We start from the raw sequence: 20,421 nt of genomic DNA, 5'->3' as shown, positions 1-20,421 counted from the left end.
CCGCAACAAAACGTTGCAGCGCAGCGCCAAGAATCCATCTCCCTAACAATCATGGGGGTTTCTTTTGAAATCTTATTTTTCAAGGAGGTTTCAATGGCATTGAAGGGATGCTTGAAAGTATGTGGGCAGCAGGTTGGTAAATCACAGCCAGATTGGTTATTGTTGTCCAGCAAGCCAGTGAGTGGGACTTTTACAGTGGTGCCTCGCAAGACGAAAAGAATCCGTTCTGTGATTCTCTTCATCTAGCGGTTTTTTCGTCTTGCGAAGCAAGCCCATTGAAGGATTAGCGGATTAGCGCTATTAGCGGCTTTTAGCGGCTTATCTGCTGATCGGATCAGCTGATAAGCGGCTTACCGGCTTAGAAAAAGGGGGGGGAGGGGAAAAAAACCAGCAGGAACTCGCAAGACATTGTCATCTTGCGAAGCAAGCCCATAGGAAATTTGTTTTGCGAAGCACCTCCAAAACGGAAAACTCTTTCGTCTAGCGAGTTTTCCGTCTTGTGAGGCATTCGTCTTGCGGGGCACCACTCTAATTCCTCCTCCGCTGGACTAGCAAGATTAAGTTACATAGCACTTTAAAAACTCCAGGAATATTCAAAAGTAGAGGGACCGGGTGCAGCAGGCCTTTGGAGGCTTCTCTTCTGGAATCCATCTGCCAGATTTCAGCCATGGGCAGGTAAGATGCAAATCTTGCTCTGTGATGCTTAACAGGCTAATTAACGTGCTGCTCACACAGCAAAGGAGCAAAGGTCCGTCAAATATGGGTGTAGCCAGAATTTATGGCGGGGGTGAGGCAGGACACACATCCTCTGTCTTAGCAGATTCGGAATGAAACGTCTCAGCAAGTTGTTTTAAATTACTTCCCTTTGAACCCAAGCGTTCAGAAAAATCTGCCAAAATCTCCAGCCATTTGAAAACCAGGAAGTTAAATAAAAAAAATTAACATCCGGGAGTAGCTTTCATGCAGTTAACGAGTCTATTTTCCAAAATTATAAAGAGCATGCCTTTTTAATCTTATTTTTTAAAATCTAAACTAAAACAAGTTTCCTTGGGTTTGTTGAAAAGCTTTTCAGCTATTCCTTCTCTCATTTCTTTTTTTCCAATGCAGTTTTTCTGGACGCATTCAGTAAGCATAGGCAATTTCTACTTTAAATTAAACATTTTTATTTACTTACTTGATGGGGGCGGTTTCTGTCCTCTGGCTATGCCCATAGGTCCAATGCCATCTGCATTTGGATATGCTGGCACCAATCCAGCTGGGTCTCAGCATGTTGTTGCCACCTGCAAGTTTCTGGTTGACCAGGGGAAGAAGGACTGTGGCTCTGTGCTAGGACATCTGCTTTGCTTGCAGAAGGTCCCTGTTTCAATTCTCACTAGCATCTCCAGGTAGGGCAAGGAAGGTCTTTGGTCTGAAGCCCTGGAGTGCTGCTGCCCATCAGTGTAGCTCAGGGGTAGAGCATCTGCCAGCCCGTGTAAGCAGCCCTGAGCTAGGTGGACCAATGCCCTGACTTGGCTTAAGGCAGCGCCTTATGCATTTATTTTGCAGAGAATTCCACTGAGCGATATGTCCCGCAAAGAAATCAACGAGCTGGTGCAGAAGCTGGGCTTCTACCGGAAGGAGAAACCCGATTCGCCTGTTCCCAAAGAGTTCCAGCTTGCTCCTGCCCGGCCGCCCCCTGGTTCAGAAGGCGCCAAGGGAGAGCGTGTGACGGAGAGCAAAGGGGTTGCGGGTGGAGAACTCTAGATCTGTTGTGCTCTTAAAAACCTCAGGGGTGTCTTGTGTGCGAGTGTGCGCAAGGGTTGAGAGCGTGGCTCATGTTTTAATACATGCACAAGCATAGCTGTACCGGTGGGTGTGCATGGTAGGATATGTTGTTAGTATACGCAGGGTTGTATGTGCACACCTGCCAAGGAATGTGGCCTGGGCTGTAGAATCAATCCTTTTTTAAAAAAAAAAAGAAAACACAGGTTTCTAGACCTCATGGTTGGAAAGGTGTACGTGAAAGCGCCTGGGCAGCGCCTGCTGATCTCCCAAGAGGCCCGAAGAGGGCTGCACTAAATGACTCTTTAGGTCCCTTTATAATCTACAATTTTATGAAGATTTGCAGCGGTCTTGAGCATGGGGGTCTGCTCTTCAACCCCCCACCAGCAAAAATAGCAAGATACGTATATGCAAAAAACGAATGTGCCACATTTGCAGGATATGCAACCAAATGCAATGTCCCCTCGTTGCAGAAATTTGGATTTCATTCTTTAATTTGTTCTAGAGTAACGGGCACACACTGCCCTGTCTGTGGAACATGAGTAAAAAGTGGTGTGGAAGAATCTGGGGTGCGGATTCGGGAGGGAAAGTGTGCTCTCCCCAATGCCTGGAGAAACAGCCAGACCGGAACCAGGTCACCTTGAGTCCCACCTTGGTCTGCGCACCATTTCTGTCTAGATTCATTTGATCATGCATAGCCCAGTCAGAAAGTTTGGCTCCGTGCCTCTTTGTATAGCTCAGAAACCGGGAACCTGTGGCCTTCCAGGTGTTGCTGGATTCCTCGCCCCTCTCCCCCCCCAACAAAGTTTTAGTTTTGCTGACTGAGGGGAGCTGGAGACCACCAACATCCAGAGGGGACCACAGGTTCTTCCCTCCTGCTTTCGGTTCAGGTCACACTCCCTAGCTGCTGTTCCTTGCTCCAGGCCATAAGCAAGCCTTCGTGTTTTTCTGCAGCTGTGCCCCGTCTGCATGAGACAGGATGATACCCTCGGCCGAAAGCTCTTGGTGCCCAGGGTGGATAGTCAGTGTCCCATCAGGCTTCGGAGCACAGCGCGCTAAAGAACACGAGCTCAGTCACCCACCCTGCAAAAAACAACAACAACAACCCTCTTGCAGTTGTGCCTAGAAACAGTAAAGTCTTTTACATCCACTCTGCCGGTATATGTGTCTCTGTTGCTGGATAATTAAAAGTCCCAGGCTGAACTGGTCAAGGTGTTCCCTTGGGTCCTCGCCCCATCCCACCTTCAGAAGCTCACTGTGATGAGGTGGCGAGGTGACCTTTTTCTTCCTTGAAGAGCATGGGGAGCTGAAGTAGTTGGAAGTTGCAACCTGTGGGTCCCCAGATGTTGTTGAACTACAACTCCCATCACCCCTAGCTAGCAAGGCCAGAGCTCAGGGATGATGGGAGTTGTAGTCCAACAACATCTGGGGACCCACAGGTTGAGAACCGCTGTCTAGAGACTCTGTCCTGCCTCACCTGAGCAGCATGTTGAGTTGCTGGGAGATGTGTCCTTGCATCCCTCAGCCGTGTGGTGTCCCCTGCCGGTGGGGGAGGCAGGTGGAGGGTAAGACTCAAGGTGGTGGCAGCGCCCAGGCTCGAGGCGTGCACCCACCCATGCCCAGCTGCTGTTCTGCAGTTCTGCGCCGCATGGAGGCACCGGTTAGGAAGCACAGTCCTTGCTTTAGGGGTCACAATGCTTTCCATGCCCCGGGTGTTGGCAACCCATGCTACACCACTGCTACTAATCCGCCTCACAGGGTTGTTGTGGGGATAAAATGGTTCGTGTGAGCTCCTTTAAGGAAAAGGTGGGGTGTAAATGCAAGGACAGGAATACAAACTCCCCTAATCCCTGACCCCTGGGCCAAGGCTGATGGAAGCCGGGAATCCAGCAACATCTCAGTGGCTCAAGAGGTACCCATATCTTGCTGCACACCAGCCTGCCGCTGGCATTCTCCAACAGCGGGAAGGCGCCAAGTTGCGCTAGGTGTACGCTAACCTTAAAAGGACCGAGCCCTGGAGGTTGGAGAACAGTACGAAGCAGAAACGGCCGTCAAAACAGTCTATCCAAACTTTTATTGTCTTGCTGGTGCCTACATAAACATCCTTGTGCTAGTGCAAGAACCGTTACAATCGGGCGCGTGGCTGAGTGCTGAGAGCGGTGTCAGAGGAGCACATCCCGCTGCCCGTCCCTCGCTCCAGGCTCCAGTCGGTCTCAGCTGGCTCATCTGCCCCAACCTTCCCGTATTAATCAGGGCCTCAAAAGGGAAGGAGACTTCTGCAAAGGGCTGAAGGCTGATGCGCTGGGGAATCCCAGGAACAGAGTGGACATTGCTTGATGGTGCGCAGGCAGGAGAGCTGTTCCATACAGAGAGGCCACACCAGTGAAACCCACATGGTTTCCCCCCTCTCCTGCCATGTCTAAGCACCCAGAGTTGACCACAATCGCTCCTGGGCTGGCAGAGCCATGGGTGAATACATAGGACACATGGATGGGCAATACTTGATTTCAGCAAACTTGGTGGCCAAGAGATAGGAACTGGCATGTCCTTTGCTTGCAAGGGAGCCTCTGAGCTGGTGCAGAGTGTGCCCTTCATCACCACCATTCAGACAGGGAACACAGTTTGTTTCTCTTTAAAAAAAATATCTGTCCTCTCTACCCCAAGCAGCAAAGAAAACTCACATCTCTGTCCAGTTACCCCACAACTTCAAAAACTGCACTTTTCTAAACGAGCTGATTTCAGGAGGCGTTTCGGTCAGGATTCAGGGGTGGCCCTGAGGTCTCCTCCTATCCCTCGTCCAACTTTCACCCTTTCTTGGCCAGGAAAGAAGCTATTTGCCATCTGAAAAAGCCTTGCTTCTCCTACCCACTGGTGCCAGCAGGGTTCAATCCAGAAGAGGCACAGTCCCAGCCCAGTGGGGCCTGTGCACTACATTTATAATTGGGTTCCTCTTCTGGAAGTGTGGGGAGGGAGGCACGAAGAAAGTGCAAGACCTCTGCCTCAAAGGTGTTGAAGGAAGAGGCCCTCTGCCATAGCTCAGCGGTAGAGAATCTGCTTTGCATGCAGAATGTCTCAGGTTCAATCCCCAGGCAGGGCTGGGGGAGAGCCTCCCTATCAAAAATCCTAGAGAGCCACTGCCAGTCAGTGTAGACAATACTGAGCTAGATGGATCAACAGTCAGAAGCTGTATAGGAAAAGGCTGCATTCAGCTTTATGGCAGGACATCTGCTTGGCATGCAGAAGGTCCCAGGTTCAAGTCCCGGCAGCACCTCCAGCTAGGGCTGGGGGAGTCTCCCTATTAAAAATCCTAGAGAGCCACTGCCAGTCAGTGTAGACAATACTGAGCTAGATGGATCAACAGAAGCAGTATAGGAAAAAGCTGCATTTAGCTTTATGGTAGAACATCTGCTTGGCATGCAGAAGGTCCCAGGTTTAAGTCCCGGCAGCATCTCCAGCTAGGGCTGCAAATGTCTCCTGAAAGCCTAGAGAGCCACTCGCAAGTCATGGTTGCCAATACTAAGATAGAAAGGACCAGCGGTTTGGCTTGACAGAAGGTAGCTATCTACGTTCCTAACGCCTGGTGTGGGGGGGGGGCACCTATATCCTGCTGAGCAGGCTCTGCACTTGCAACGATCATCGCAGTTCAAGGATTTGGGGGAGGTGGGAAGCAGGGACGAGTTAAGATCTGGACACACAGACGACAACGCCCCCCCCCTTTAGCACGCTCCAGCATTTAGCCGTTCAAAGGTACAGACAAGACGCGTGGTCAGTCAATCACACCTGCACAGGTCTCTGCCCGTAATGCTGCTCGGCTGTGCACGATGCAAAAAAAGGGAGTTTCGAAAAAGGAGGAAACGGGAATAACTTACAGTAAATAACGACAACAACAACAATAATATAAAAAGCACGTGCGGATGAGAAGGGCAGTCCCGGTTCTCTCCGTAGAGCGGTCTAAGCTCGGCCGGTCCCCTCCAAACCGGCCTGGATTGCCAACTGCCCAGCCTGCTGTAGCGGGGGGTGGGGTGGGGGGGTGTTGGTTCCTCTTGCCTTTTTGCTGCTGCGGGTGACTCCTGCCCATAGTAAGAGTTCTCTGAAAGCAGGGGGGAGGAGGTGGGGCTGCAGGAACATGGATCGGGACCAGAGGAGCAAGCGAAGACATCCTCCTTTCCCCTGATGCCGCACCCGGGGTGGGTGGGTTGGTGGGGGACAGGCTAGGCTGGATGTTTCGGAGGGAAGGGGGGGTGAGGGGGGGGCGGGAGAGGAAGGCTAGAAGCGCTGCTGCCTCATCTGGAGCTCGTGGCGCCGCAGGTGGTTGTAGAGGGACTGCACGTAGGTGAAGACGCACTTGGCGTCGGGACGTTTCCCCATGATCATCATGTCTTCCACGTCCACCAAGGGCACGCAGTCCACAAGCACCCTGCAAAAGGGGGGGGGAGAGAAAGGGGGAGAGTAAGTGGTCAAGGTCAAGGTCCCCTGGACAGTTAAGTCCAGTCAAAGGCGACTATGGGGTTGCGGCACTCATCTTGCTTTCAGGTCGAGGGAGCCGGTGTTTGTCCACAGACAGCTTCCCGATCATGTGGCCAGCATGACCAGAGGCGGAGGAAGAAGAAGAGTTTGGATTTGATATCCCGCTTTATCACTACCTTGAGGAGTCTCAAAGCAGCTAACAATCTCCTTTCCCTTCCTCCCTCACAACAAACACTCTGTGAGGTGAGTGGGGCTGAGAGACTCCAAAGAAGTGTGACTGGCCCAAGGTCACCCAGCAGCTGCATGTGGAGGAGCGGAGATGCGAACCTGGTTCACCAGATTACGAGTCCACCGCTCTTAACCACTACACCACACTGGGGGGTGCGGAGGTGCGGCCTGCTCCGGGTGTCAACACTGAGGGCGGGTGATAAAATGCTGGGCAGCATTCACCTCAGGGCCTGCAGCGCGCCAGAGCCACGTGTCTCTCTTGGGAGAGATGTGGTGGGTTGGGTGCCCGCAGGCTCCACGCTGCCCAAATGGTCCGCCCACTGTCTCCCCCCCCCCCGCTGTAGGGCGGCTGAGTGGGAGGAGGCAGGCAGACCCCAGAGGCCCTCGCCCTGCCTATCCATGTGCCCTCGCGGCTTCCTCCACCACTGAGCATGACCAAACCACTTCTGGCACAACGGGACACAGTGACGGAAGCCAGAGCACATGGAAACACCATTTACCTTCCCGTCGCAGTACAGTGGTGCCTCGCAAGACGAAAAGAATCCGTTCTGTGATTCTCTTCGTCTAGCGGTTTTTTCGTCTTGCGAAGCAAGCCCATTGACAGATTAGCGGATTAGCGCTATTAGTGTCTTCTAGCGGCTTATCTGCTGATCGGATCAGCTGATAAGCGGCTTAGCGGCTTAGAAAAAGGGGGGGGAAGGAAAAAAAACCAGCAGGAACTCGCAAGACATTGTCGTCTTGCAAAGCAAGCCCATAGGAAATTCGTTTTGTGAAGCACCTCCAAAACGGAAAACTCTTTCGTCTAGCGAGTTTTCCGTCTTGCGAGGCATTCGTCTTGCGGGGCACCACTGTAGTACCTATTTATCGACTTGCACTGGTGTGCTTTCGAACTGCTAGGTTGGCAAGAGCTGGGACAGAGCAACGGGAGCTCACCCTGCCCAGGGGATTCGAACTGCCAACCTTCTGTTCGGCGAGCCCAAGAGGCTCAGTGGTTTAGACTGATTCTTCCACCCACCCCCACGCCCATAAACTAACCCCACGTTGTAGTGCAGGTTGGCAACAACAACTACCAGCACTTATCCCCGCCCCTCGGGGCTTGGGTGCAAATCCGAAGAAGTAACTACCCAGGTTTTTCCACCGCTATTCATTTCTGCAAGAACAGCCTTTGCACAGATGGGGAGACTGCAGAGATAACCTGGGGAGGTCAAAGGAGCCATTGGTTATTGCAAACGGCAAGGAAACCTTTGATCCTGAAAAGAGAAAAGTTGCCCCTTCAGGAGTCTAGCCAGAACAACACTTGAGAAGGTTGCTAGCGTCTCGTTTTGAAAGTGTGAGCAGCCGCCTGGTGTTTATAACTTTGCAAAACATCTTTTAGCGCAGGGGTTGCCCTCCCCTATATTGATGCTCCAAGAACAGTTCGCGCCTGTGAAAAAGCTGGTTTGGCCAGCGTGAGGACAGGATTCTGGACTAGTTGGGCCCTGGGCCTGATCCGACACGTTTCCACTTATGCTCTTAATGCCCACCTTCAATGTTAAGACCCTGAACCCCTTTCGGCTAGCGGTCTTTGCATCAGCTTTGCGCTGGTTTCCCGCCCGGCCTCCCCAGTCCTCAGCCTCGGGGTCAAGCATGTGCAGAGGGGGTGGGGGTGTGCAGGGAGGTAACCGCGAGGTTTAACGGGCTCCCTCCTCTCAGGCGATGGAAAATCTCCTGAGCGAGCCAGTGTGCCCTTATAAAGCCTTTGTTTAGCCTGTGTGATGGGCTGTTGTACCCAGTGTCCCGGGAGAACGAGGCTCTAGGGAGGCAAAGATATTAACAAGGAGTGCCTGAGTCACTTTTTCCAAGGCTCTCTAGCTCCTCCGAGACATATATGGCCGGGGCAAAATAAATAAAAATAAAAACCCACCCCCCTCCAAAAGAAGGAGAAAATAAGAAGAAACCATCTCCATCACCTGTCCGTCTCTCTTTCTCTGCACCCTGGCCTGCGGAAGCAAGGGATTCTGGGAAAGGCAGGCACTGTCGCCACCGTTACCTGGCAGTTGTCAAAAATTAACTGCCCCTCCCGCAAAAGTGAGAGTTTAAAAATTTATTTTTACGATTGGTATTCGATTTCTTCCCCGGCCTTGACTGTGAGCTCCCATTGTGGGCTAAAGCAATCTAAAAACACAACATGGAAGAGCTAGTAACACTGGGAACAAGTAATATCGGGAGCCAGTGTGGTGTGGTGTAGTGGTTAGAGCATTAGGCTGGAATCCGGGAGACCAAGGTTCAAATCCCCCCACAGCCACAAAGTTCACCGGGTGTGACACTAGGCCAGTCGTTGCCTCTTGGCCTGACCTCCCTCGCAGGGGTGTTGTGGGGGTTAAACAAGGAGGGTGTCTGTCCCCTTGAGATCCTTGGAGAAAAAGGTGGAATAAAGTTGTGGATTCTCCTTCCTTGGAGGTTCTGAAGCGGAGGTCGGGTGAACCTCTGTCATGGATGCTTTAGCTAAGATTCCTGCACTGCAGGGGTTGGACTAGATGGCCCTTGGAGTTCCCTTCCAACGCCACAATTCTATGATTCTATGAGATGCGGAAAGGAAAGATAAACATGGCACCTTCAACTCCTTGTGAGGGGGCAGGAAAGGTAATGCTTAAATGCAACCAGTCCATCAATAATAAACTGTGCCAGGGTGGCGAGATGAAATATATCCAGTTTAGCACCATTGTACAATGGCAGATCCTCTCAGCACCAACCGGCCCACTACGAAGAGCAGGCTGGATATTTTTTTCTTATTGATAAATGTCTTGATAATAACCCGTCCTTCGCCAGCAGGTCTCCCAGAATTAAAAACAGGCCCTAGGGTGGGTCTCAAAAACAAGACATCTTAAGGGTAAAGAGGGAAGTCACAGGGAAGGTGCCAGACGCATTGCGGTGGGGAGGGAATTCCACAACTTTGGGGCCACCACAGAGAAGGCCCTCTGCTGGCCTGTCACCACCAACACCGAGGGCTGAGGAACTATCAAGAGGTGCCCTGCCTGCCGATCCCAGCACCCAAGGAGGTAGCCTTTCAGGTATTTGAGGCCTGTGTCATTCAAGGCCTTGAACACGAATGTGAGTGCCTTGAATTGGGCCCAGAAACAAAACAGCCACCAGTGCAATTGCCTTAAAATGGGGTTTTTAATGTGATATCGCAACAGAACCAATCCTCTTCCTCACCCTTTTATTTGAACTCCACCCATCTAACTGCCCCAGCCACCCTGGGCAGCTTCTGACATATATTAAACACAAAAATACATTTAAAAACTTCCCTGCAGGGCTGCATTCAAATGCCCTTGAAAGGTTGCATAGCTGTTTATCTCCTTGACATCTGATGGGAGGGCGTTCCACAGGGCGGGCGTCACTACCGAGAAGGTCCTCTGCCTGGTTCCCTGTAACCTTGCTTCTCGCAGTGAGGGAACTACCAGAAGGCCCTCAGAGCTGGACCTCAGTGTCTCCACTGAACAACGGGGGTGAAGATTCTCTTTCATGTATACTGGGCTGAGTCCATTTAGGGCTCTAAAGGTCAGCACCAACACTTTGAATTGTGTTCGGAAACATACTGGGAGCCAATGTAGATCCTTTAGGACTGGTGCTATATGGCCTGAGCGGCCACTCCCAATCACCAGTCTCGCTGCCACGTTATGGATTCGTTGTGGTTTCCGAGTCACCTTCAAAGGGGCTATTGGGGTTGAGGGGCTATTGGGTTGTTGTTTTTACAGTGGTGCCTCGCAAAACGAAATTAATTCGTTCCACGAGTTTTGTCATCTTGCGATTTTTTCCGTCTTGCGAAGCACGGTGTCGGGAAAGTTTTGGAAAAGCTTCAAAAATCACCAAAGTCTTTAAAAACCTCAAAAAAGGCTACCACACCGCGTTCTATGAGTTGCTCCTCGAAGTCAAGTCGCAACTGTATTAGCGGTGTTAAGAAAAAGGAAACAAACTTGCTAGACGTTTCCGTCTTGCGAAGCAAGCCCATAGGGAAAATCGTCTTGCGAAGCAGCTCAAAAAACAAAAAACCCTTTCGTCTTGCGAGTTTTTTGTCTTGCGAGGCATTCGTCTTGCGAGGTACCACTGTATTTTCATTATGTATACAAGTGGTTGCTCAGGTTGCAAACGTGACCCGTGCGGGATGCACATTCACAACCTGCAACGTTCGCAACCCGCAGGGTCACATCTACGCACATGCGGGTTGCGATTCTGCGCATGCGCAAAGTGCAATTTAGTGCTTCTGCGCATGCGCGCCTGCCAAAACCCAGAAGTAACCCGTTCTTGTACTTCCAGGTTTTGGCGGGTGTGTAACCCGAAAAAACGCAAACTGAAGCGGCTGTAACCCGAGGTATGACTGTATTGTGGTTTTGTATCTTGATTTTATTCTGTGAGACCCCCGGGTATAGGGCGGTAAGTAAGTAAGTAAGTAAGTAAGTAAGTAAGTAAATAAATAAATGGCCCACGTACTGAAGGTCCCCAAGTAAGGTAGCTTCTGAAGGAACTACCAAGGAACTACCATCTGCCTCTCCCACCCTCCGAATTTCCCAGCCTCCCAGCGTGGAAACGTTTTGCAACCACAATGCACACATGCAGAGACACGTATCTCCCCCCCCTCACCCCTCCGCCCCCCCCAATAAATCAAGAAGGAGGAGGAGATTCTCACCATTGCTCCGCGGGTAGGAAGGTTAGGACTTTTTGGTTTTAACCAGCCCCTTCTGAACCAGGCACCGGTAGAACTCCTGGATGTACGTGTAAACGCACTTCCAATCGGGCTCCCTCATCCGGACCATGTCCTCCACATCCAGTAACTGGGGGCACTCCGCGTGCGTCCTGGGTGGTGGGGCAGGGTGGTGGGGTGCCAGGAAAGGGGAGGGAGAAGCCAGTGATCACAGCCCGGACAGATTTGGAAAGGGGGCAGGGAGGGACGGAGAGGAAAAAGAAGAGAGACAGAAGGAAAAAAACAGAAGAAATACATAAATCCATTTCACATTCCTTTGTGTGTGTGCGCGTCAAACTTACATACATGCTTTTGGGGGGTGTCTCTCTGGCGTGCAATACAAACGAGGGTGGAAGGAGGGGGGGTCCATTGCACACGTGCGCCTGGGAGTCATTCCTTATATGGGGGGGTGGGATAGGAAGGGTAGGGTGAGCGTGGCCAGAAGTGCTGTTGTCGGGGGCAGGTGCCACGAGCAGGTGTGGGGAACTCGAACCCGGATCTCGACAGCAAGGACAGTCCGACAGATGGAAAGGGGTTGGGGGGGGAGAAAAGGAGATGGGTTGGGTTGGGAAGAAAGGCGCTGTGCTCTGGTGCCTATTCCAAGGTGGGGCCTTCCTTCTATATGGACGCATATAGAGAGAGCGGATGAGGGGGGCCAGAATGCACCCCGCTGCCTCATCCCATCCTACCCCAGCCTTGCAACAGCGCTGCGGCACAGCCGGGGTGCCTGAAGCTGGTAGAGGGGGGCGGGCACAGGACGACAGCGACACAGGAGGGAGAGCAAAAGCAGCCCAGGAAAGCACCTCTGGTCCAGATCGTGGAAGGAGGGGGTCGGTCGCTCTCGTGGTCCACGGAGAGGAGAGGGGAGCGAGGAAGAGGCAAGTGGGGGTCTCTGGCAGGCGAAACCCTTCGCAGGCAAACGCCCCTTCCCCTCCTCTTGGGACAGGACACTGCATTAGGCCCGCAAGGGGGAGACCTGGCTCAGAGAAGAGGAAACCCATCGTCCCGCCAGCCTGGGACATCAACAGAACGAGCAACTAGGAGTCATTGTGCAGACCACCAGGCTCCTGCAGCAAGGCTTTGGCACTCGTGAAAACGTCCTTTAAAAAGGGAATCACCCTCAGGTCCGCTAGTAAAGCAGGCAGCAACGAAGCAATTCAGGAGCGGGGGAAATGGAGGCCCTCAGTTTGACCCTCGGAAATCTCTGCAGGCCGCACCCCGAGTGGTTTGTGCCTGGCCGGGGCTTGGCCTTGAATGCAGATCATGCCTCTTGCTTTCACACAGGAAGCTAGTGTGGAAACCAGTCTACAGTGGTGCCTTGGTTCTCAAACACCTGGTACTCAAACAACTTGGAACCCAAACACTGCAAATCTGGAAGTAAGTGTTCCGGTTTGCAAACTTTTTTTGGAAGTCGAACGTGCTCAGTTTTGAGTGTTACACTTCAGTTTTGTCTGTCTGATTTTGCAATTTATTTTGCATTTTTGTTTTTGCGCCTCTTTTTGCTTTGTGTTTGTGATTGTGTGGAACCCAATTCAGCTACTGATTGATTGACTGTGTGACTGCAGTACATTGGTTATTGCTTTCATTTTGTGGATCAGTGGTCTTGTTAAGATAGTAAAATTATGTGAAACTGCTGTTTTAGGGGTCGTTTTTGAAAGTCTGGAACGGATTAATCCGTTTTGCATTCCTTTCTATGGGAAAGTGCGCCTTGGTTTGGAATGCTTTGGTTTTGGAAGGGACTTCCAGAATGGATTAAGTTTGACAACCAAGGTACCACTGTACTGTAAAAAGCTAAAATTTGCACTGCTTGCTTCGCACACTTTAGATCGACTTCGCCCACCAGGGACTCCAGCCCTTGGGTGGAAAAAGGGTTCAAAAAAGTGCTAAAATGCAGCATTATTTTGTTGTGGTGGTTCCGTATTTTTAGGGCAAGGCATGTTCAAAAACACTTATCCTGAGACCTGCAAATGTGGGCGAGCAGTCCTGACTTTCCTGGGTGCTGTGGTCTGCAGGATCAGCCCAAACCTCTCCAGAGTGCCAAATCTTGCAAGCGGCCTGGCTCTCCAAATTTGCATGTGGAGAGGCAGGAGAAGCAGTTGCTCAATGCTGCTCTGGGGAGGCCGGCTGTCCACCTCTCGTTGGGAAGGGGACAAGCAGCCCACAGGGGGAGTAATAAGAGACGAGAAAGCAAGACAGAGAGAGAACTCCCTTCCTTGTCTTTCTGCTCAGACCCGTTCCAGGCACAGCACCCAGGGGTGTCCAGCCTCAAAAAGCGGCAGCAGCGTGCCCAGCCAGGCCCCGAGGGCGTCCGCAGCCCCGAAGTCGCTCTCACCACGCAACCCCAAGCTGCAACAGCGCACACCCTTACAAGAAAGACCTTGCAAAGAGGTGCAGGCACTCTCCCGCTCCTCCACACCAGCTCACAGTGTCCCACGTGCGCCACCGCCAAATCCCAAATTTTCCAGAGGATCCAGAACGCCTTCTGGTGTGGAAGAGCTCCTGCGCTCTGCGTAAATAGCTGAGCCCCCTTTCCTTCCTACCTTGTGTGTGAGAAAGCAGCACGCATCTAGCCGCAGCCGGGAAAGGTCTGTCTGCAGGTTACGGGGCAAAATCCCAGCACGCTTGTGAGGCCCCGCCATGAATGGTTAGCTGGCTTGGGTGGTGCAAGAGGACAGTGAGGTATAGTGGTTACAGCAGTCCTCCCAAAGTGGGCAGTACTGCCCCCCTGGTGGGAGGCAGAAGGATTAACCGGGGGAGGGGGGAGATAAGAAGCAAGGCGAAGCAGGGGCACAGTGGAGGTGTAAATCAGACTTTGAAAAGTTGGAGTCTCTGGTCCAAGCCCACCAGTTTTGCTGGATTAATTAAACCAAATAGTTTTAATTGGATTTTGAGTGTGATTAACCGTTACTGTTTTGAAACTCTTATTCTGTTCTGGAGCGGGTCATGCAAGCTGTTGTTCTGAATAATGCTTTTTCTAGGGTAGCGGGCATGGGGGATGAATTTATGGAACCAAGTCTGAAAAAGTTTGGGAACCACTGAGTTAGAGTATCGGACTAAGACCTGGGAGACCAGGTTTGAATCTCTGCTTGGCCACGTGAAGCTCACCGGATGTGACCCTGGCTGCCAGTCACCTCTCTCAAAACTAAACCTACTGTAAAGGGTTGTTGTGGGGATTAAAAGAAGGAGAGAGGGAAGACCACATGGGACAAATGCAATAAGATAAATAAATATTGATCAAACAGCCACCTGTGCCCTTACACGCCTCAAGAGATGCCTTTTGCCAGAACTGCGTGTTTGTTGCGATTCTGCAGGTAACCATCAAAGGTACAACTGGGGCTTCAATCTTCCTAACAACCCCAATCTTGCATTTTAAAAAAAAGCCGAACAAGCATGTTTCTAGACCTCATGGTTGCAAAAGTACACTTTGATTTTCCCAGTGGACAGCCGAGACACCCTAGAAGTCAGAGAGGGATGGCTGAGTAGAATTTGTGTCCTCTCCCTTCCCCAGGACTAGCAAAAATGAAATAAACTGTAAGCATTCCAGAAGCCTGCAAAAATAAATAAATCAGATTTTGCTTTTCTCAAGCCCAGTTCTTTCTTCCTTTTGATGTGGCGAGGGCCTGCTATGTGACACCAGCCTTCTCCAACCTGGGGCCCTCCGGATAGTGTTGGACAGACAGCGTGGGCTAATGGTCAGAGGTTTGTGGTCTAGCAACGCCTGGAGGTTGGGAAAGGCTGGTGTCTGCACAGAGGGAGCGCTGCTTTCTGTCTAGACAACACAGCTTAGGAAGAAGAACAGGGGACGAGAGGCAAGCCTTATTCCCCACCTTGAGGCTTTACTGGGAGGTCTCTCCCACCCCCCAAGTCGTCCGCCCAGTGAGACATTTTCTGGTTGAGAACCTCCCAGCCGGAAGCACCACAGGTTTGTGCGCAACTGAGCAGGAAACAGCCACAGCCCTGGTTAACTCATTGCCACAGGATAGTTAAGCCAGCCTTCCGCACTATGGTGCCCTCTAGATTGCTTTAGATGCTACAACTCCCATCATCCCCTGCCAATACAGCCATTTTGGACTACAACTCCCATCGGCCTCAGCCAGCACAGACGGTTTGGACTACAACTCCCATCATCCCCTGCTCTAATGGCCCTTTTGGACTTCTAGCTCCCCTCACAGCTGTAGCACAAAGCCCATAGAGAGCACCAGATTGGCCAAGGCTGCGTTAGGCAAAGAAAGAGAGAGAGCACAGGTATGCCAATAACCCGGAAAAGGCGCTAGACCTCTTGAAGGAAAAACTGGCCCTGCACCCGCGCTTCTCTCCCACGCCCGGCGGGGGGCAGGAGCAGCTAAGGGGTACATACTCAGCCGCCGAGAACGCCATCTCGAAGTTGCGCCGCCGGTCCTGTGGTGAAAGCTGGGCATAATCGAAGGCCTCTGGGAAGAAGTTGTGCACGAGGGCGCAGAAGGCCATGCCGTCGCTCCAGCTGGAGGAAAAGTTCTGGATGTCGACGTGCTGCCGAGTAAAATAAAACCAAATTTTGAAAATTTTGTTTTATTTTTTTTTTAAATTTGATTTGAAAACAAAAAACCTCAAAGCGGGGGTTTGCCAAAAAAAGAGAGAAATAATGTTAGCAGTAAGAAGAATGAGCCACACTAACTTAAAAATTTCAAAAAGGGAAGAATGCACGTTTAAAGAAGACTGGGAAATGTTTACTGAATATATGGGTGAAAATTGTGTTCATTTAAAAACACTGGTAGCATTAAGTTAAATTCAACAGTATAAATCAGTTTTGATGGATGTAACAATGGATTACTGAATGGTTTAGTTCATGTAGAAGATGCAGGAATGTATGGTATGTAAAACGGACCATGGAAATAGAAGAAGGGAAGTAATTAAGGTTATTTAAATGAATATTTTGAAATGTAATTTAGAAAATTTAATAAAAATTATTGTGTGTGTGTGTGTGTGTGTGTGTGTGTGTGTGTGTTTTAAAGACAACTATAGACTAAAAAAAAGAGATCAACACTCAGATAAACTGCTTTAGGCTTGTCTAACAGAATATTTTTAGCAGGCTCTGAAAAAAGTACAGTGAAGGCATCTGCCTGATATCAATCAGCAGGGAGTTCCAAAGTGTAGGCAATACAACACAAAGATCCAAGTTCTTACGACTGCAGAGCAGGTATTATGTGGCCTCTGAAAAAGGGCCAGTTCCGCTGATTGAAGCTGTTGAATGGGGTATGTGGGGTAAGGCGATCTCTCAATCTGGGGAAGCCCGGGCAGAAAGGGGCAGGGAAGTGGGCACAGGCGAATGGCAAACTAAGGTGTTGGACTGTGCTGAAATGGCAAAACTGACCGGAAAGCTCAGAAACCAGGGAGACCAAAACTTTAATAAGGAATGGGGGGAAATTATAATTTACCTAGAAGACCACTGTTAGCAGTTGAAAACACTAGCGGGATTGCAATAACACTCGTAACGTCACGAGAACTATGGACATAATGGGGTTATTAAAAAAAATGGACTATTGAATAAACATGCAGTAGAAAAGGGACCTGTGGAGGGAAGATGGGAAGTCCAGAGATTCAGAGGAATCTTTTAACTGTGGATCTGTCGTGGTAGGATTATAACTTTAAATTTGTAAAACCAAATAAAAATTATTTTTTAAAAAGGAAAGTGGGCACAGGCCCGCCGGGGGCACACTCACCTCATAGCCCCGTGTCTTAGCGCGGCACCAATCCAACAGCATTTGCTTGATGCTGCTGGCGTTGGGGACCCCAAAGCTGCCCGAGCGCTGGACTGCCACCCGGGACATGACTGGGTTGGCTGGGCTGCGGAGAGAAGAGGAGAGCGTAAGAAGTTGCCGTATCCCAAACTAAAGCGCTGCTCCCATTGGAAGAAGGAAACGGCCTCCGATCGTGGGGGGCTTGCTTGGAATACCGTATTTTCCGCTCTATAAGACGGACCAGACGATAAGACGCACCTAGTTGTTGGAGGAGGAAAACAAGAAAAAAAATATATTCTGAATCCCAGAGGCCAGAACAGCAGGAGGGATCTGGCTCCTGGGATAGCCCACAAAGCCTCCACAGGGCAGCGGGATGAAGGCACAGCGCTCCCTCTCCCTCTTCTAGCTTCTGGCTTAGCCGCACAGCCTGCATTCACTCCCTAAGACGCACACACATTTTCCCTTATTTTTCAGGAGGGGAAAAAGGGCGTCTTATGCAGCAAAAAAAATGTTACATCTGCAAAGGAACGCAGGCGACTGCCTGCCACCTTCCCTAAAGCCGAGCACTGCCACCCACCCCAGGACTTCTGCGCCAGCCAGCCACACCTCATCCGAACACGGCGGGGCTCCTCACCTGCCGCTTTCCTTCTCCAGCTTCTCGATCATGGCCTTCCGGGCTTGCGAAGCCGACGTCTTGGGCAGGCTCTGGGCCTTCATGAGCTCCTTCTTCTTCTCAGCCTGGCGACGTTCCAGGGCGGCCAGGCTGCCAGCACGCCCAGAGGTCTCGTCCTCTCGCTCGAAGATGCTGCCAGAAAGGGACAAAGGTGAGAAAGGGCAGCAGGGGCTTTGAAGGAGACTAGGAGGTCAACGCTGGCTTCTCGCTGGTTCCCCGCTTCCCTCTGCAAGTCTTATGACCCTAGGGCGGCCTTACTGTGACTGGGAGTGGCCACCAAGACCATGTAACACCAGTCCTGAAAGATCTACGTTAGTTCCCAGTACATTTCCAAGCACAATTCAAAGTGTTGGTGCTGACCTGTAAAGCCCTAGATGGCCTCGGCCCAGTATACCTGAAGGAGTTTCTCCACCCCCATCATTGAGCCTGGACACTGAGGTCCAGCTCTGAGGACCTTCTGGCGGTTCCCTCCCTGCAAGAAGTGAGGTTGCAGGGAACCAGGCAGAGGGCCTTCTCAACACCCGCCCTGTGGAACGCCCTCCCATCAGATGTCAAGGAAATAAACAACTATAGTGGTACCTCAGGTTAAGTACTTAATTCATTCCGGAGGTCTGTTCTTAACCTGAAACTGTTCTTAACCTGAAGCACCACTTTAGCTAATGGGGCCTCCTGCTGCTGCTGTGCCACCGGAGCACGATTTCTGTTCTCATCCTGAAGCAAAGTTCTTAACCCAAGGTACTATTTCTGGGTTAGCGGAGTCTGTAACCTGAAGCGTATGTAACCTAAAGCGTATGTAACCTGAGGTACCACTGTATCTGACTTTTAGAAGACACCTGAAGCCAGCCCTGTATAGGTATGCTTTTAATTTTTGACATCTTTTCACTTTTAAAAATTATTATTAATATTCTGTTGGGAGCCACCCAGAGTGGCTGGGGAAACCCAACCAGTTGGGCGGGGTATAAATAATTTGTTGTTGTTGCTGTTGTTGTTATAGTAGAGCCAGGGGGCCTTCGTCAGTGGGTCTTTTGCTAGGGTGACCCACACCAGCGGATGCCCAACACAGGGTGTTGAAGAACACCCTGTCCCCATTTTGGATGTGAACTCCCATCAGGGCTGTTTTGAACAACAATTCCCATCAGCCCTCAGCCAGCATGGCCATATTGGACTACGATTCCCACAAGCTCCCAGCCAGCACAGCCATATTAGACTACAACTCCCATCAGTCTCAGCCAGTGGGGCTGTTTTGGACTAGAACTCCCAGGAATGCCTTTTGCTTGCCTGGATGAAGACAGCAAGGGAAGCACAAGCGCATGTAGAACCTAACAAACCTCACAAAATGTAGTTTCTAAAAATCCATTGCTCCTCCCACTTTCGCCGCTGTGCCCTTCCAGGCGCTGGCATGTGGGCCCCAGAAGCAAATCCATCTCTCTGCCTGAAAAAGGTTCTCTGCCCCTGGGCTTAGCAGCTAAACCTCAACTGCAGAAAGAAAACATGGAAGATGGCTGCCACGGAGCAAGCAAGAGGCAAGAGTCATGGCCGTCTTCCCGCACATGCCTTGCATCCTGCGATCCCTGCGTGGTAGGGGGTTGGATTAGATGACCCTGTGTAGGGGTGCAAATATCCAGAGTGTGGGGGTCAGGTGGGATTGCTATGAGGAATTATGAAAACTGAGGCAAGCCATTTGTGTCCGTGATGAACGCATTGCGTTGACTGGGTTTGATTCATTGACAATAGTTTCTGATCGAATCCCACAAGCCTCTCCACCTCTACCATTTGCTTTCTCTACACCTGACAGGCATGTATAAGCATTCTGAAACACAGACCAGTCGCTTCATTGGGCATCCTCAGTACATAAAGATAATAGGTTATTTTGATGTAGTTTGTTAATCTTTAGATAGATCTTAAGGGCCAGGAAGAGAGTTCACAAGGAGATGGTAAATCCTGCCTCTCCTGTTTATGACCTCCGGGGTCTCCTAAAAGTATTCCTCCTTGCTTCCTCTTTTATTTACTCTGGACTACTATGCATGTTCAAATTAGCTCTTTGTAGTTTTAACTTTTAACTTTGTCCCACATGGCAGTTTTGAAATGCTCAGAGGAAATCTGATTGGTTCTTACGAACACTGTGTAAAAAGTTCTTTTGTGAATAAAACGACCTGGGCCAAGGGGTGGACAGGAATTATTATTGGCACCTCCTCCCAGAGTCTTGCTGGTCAAGCCTCATGTGTATTCTATTAATCAGAGTCCAATCCTTCCCTGTTTTGGGAACGCCACAACCCTGGCGTCCCCCTGCCCACTCCACAATTCTGTCGTTCTGTGAATGCGACAGGAGCTGTGCAACTGGGAGAGGAGCTCCAGGAAGGACTCACCTGCCGACTTTCTTGGAAGACGATGTGCTGTAGGACGATTTGGTCTGGACAAAGGTGTTGCCGTCTGCTAAAAGGTTGAAGCGTGGAGAGGGGTGGGAGACAAACATAAAGACCTCAGGTACCACGGAGGCAACAGGGCGACATGCCACAGACTGCGCCAAAACATCACCCTTTCACGGGTTTTGAATTTTACCGTGTTTTTAGCTTCCTTAACGGGTCGTGCAAACCGCTCTTCCGAAGAATGCTTTTTTATAGCGTGGGAGGCACCAAGGATGAGTTTATGGAACCAAAGGGACAGTGGCCGAAAAAGGTTTGAAAACCACTGAGTGGGTGTGTTGGACCCGGACCTATGAGACTCGGGTTCGAATCCCCACTCAGCAATCTAAAGCTCACTGGGCCAAGTGGCTGCCTCTCAGCTTAAACCTACTTCACAGGGTTGTTGTGGGGAATAAATAAGATGGGGGGGGGAGAGAGAGAACCATGTGAGAA

General features: G+C 50.8%; 2 protein-coding genes and 1 long non-coding RNA gene across 16 annotated transcripts in view; 2 read left to right on the top strand and 1 right to left on the bottom strand.

The window, feature by feature from the left end:
• The window catches only part of SELENOM (selenoprotein M), a 34,917-nt gene extending 32,005 nt beyond the window's left edge, over window positions 1-2,912 (top strand). For both annotated transcript variants that reach the window (XM_083478952.1, XM_083478951.1), the window contains exon 5: window positions 1,546-2,912. In XM_083478952.1, coding sequence (XP_083335078.1) covers window positions 1,546-1,743 — 198 coding nt within the window. In that variant the 3' untranslated portion in view covers window positions 1,744-2,912. The remainder of the gene's footprint in view (window positions 1-1,545) is intronic.
• Window positions 1-20,421, top strand: part of LOC310695039 — a 167,858-nt gene that overhangs the window by 60,354 nt on the left and 87,083 nt on the right. The window lies entirely within an intron of this gene.
• Window positions 3,817-20,421, bottom strand: part of SMTN (smoothelin) — an 85,977-nt gene continuing 69,372 nt past the window's right edge. For 5 of the 13 annotated variants that reach the window (XM_083478524.1, XM_083478512.1, XM_083478521.1 and 2 more), the window contains 5 exons: window positions 19,933-19,999; window positions 17,528-17,698; window positions 16,876-16,999; window positions 15,534-15,685; window positions 3,817-6,178 (listed from right to left, as the gene is read on the bottom strand). In XM_083478524.1, the coding sequence (XP_083334650.1) occupies window positions 6,028-6,178; window positions 15,534-15,685; window positions 16,876-16,999; window positions 17,528-17,698; window positions 19,933-19,999 (665 nt within the window). In that variant the 3' untranslated portion in view covers window positions 3,817-6,027. Of the gene's footprint in view, window positions 6,179-11,122; window positions 11,290-15,533; window positions 15,686-16,875; window positions 17,000-17,527; window positions 17,699-19,932; window positions 20,000-20,421 lie in introns of all 13 variants that reach the window. The other 8 variants (XM_083478519.1, XM_083478514.1, XM_083478515.1 and 5 more) reach the window with 3 other exon arrangements.

This window comes from Podarcis liolepis, assembly GCF_965112155.1.
Source record: "Podarcis liolepis genome assembly, chromosome: 15".
NCBI classification, from domain to species: domain Eukaryota; kingdom Metazoa; phylum Chordata; class Lepidosauria; order Squamata; family Lacertidae; genus Podarcis; species Podarcis liolepis.
This window is presented reverse-complemented; position numbering and strand designations above follow the sequence as displayed.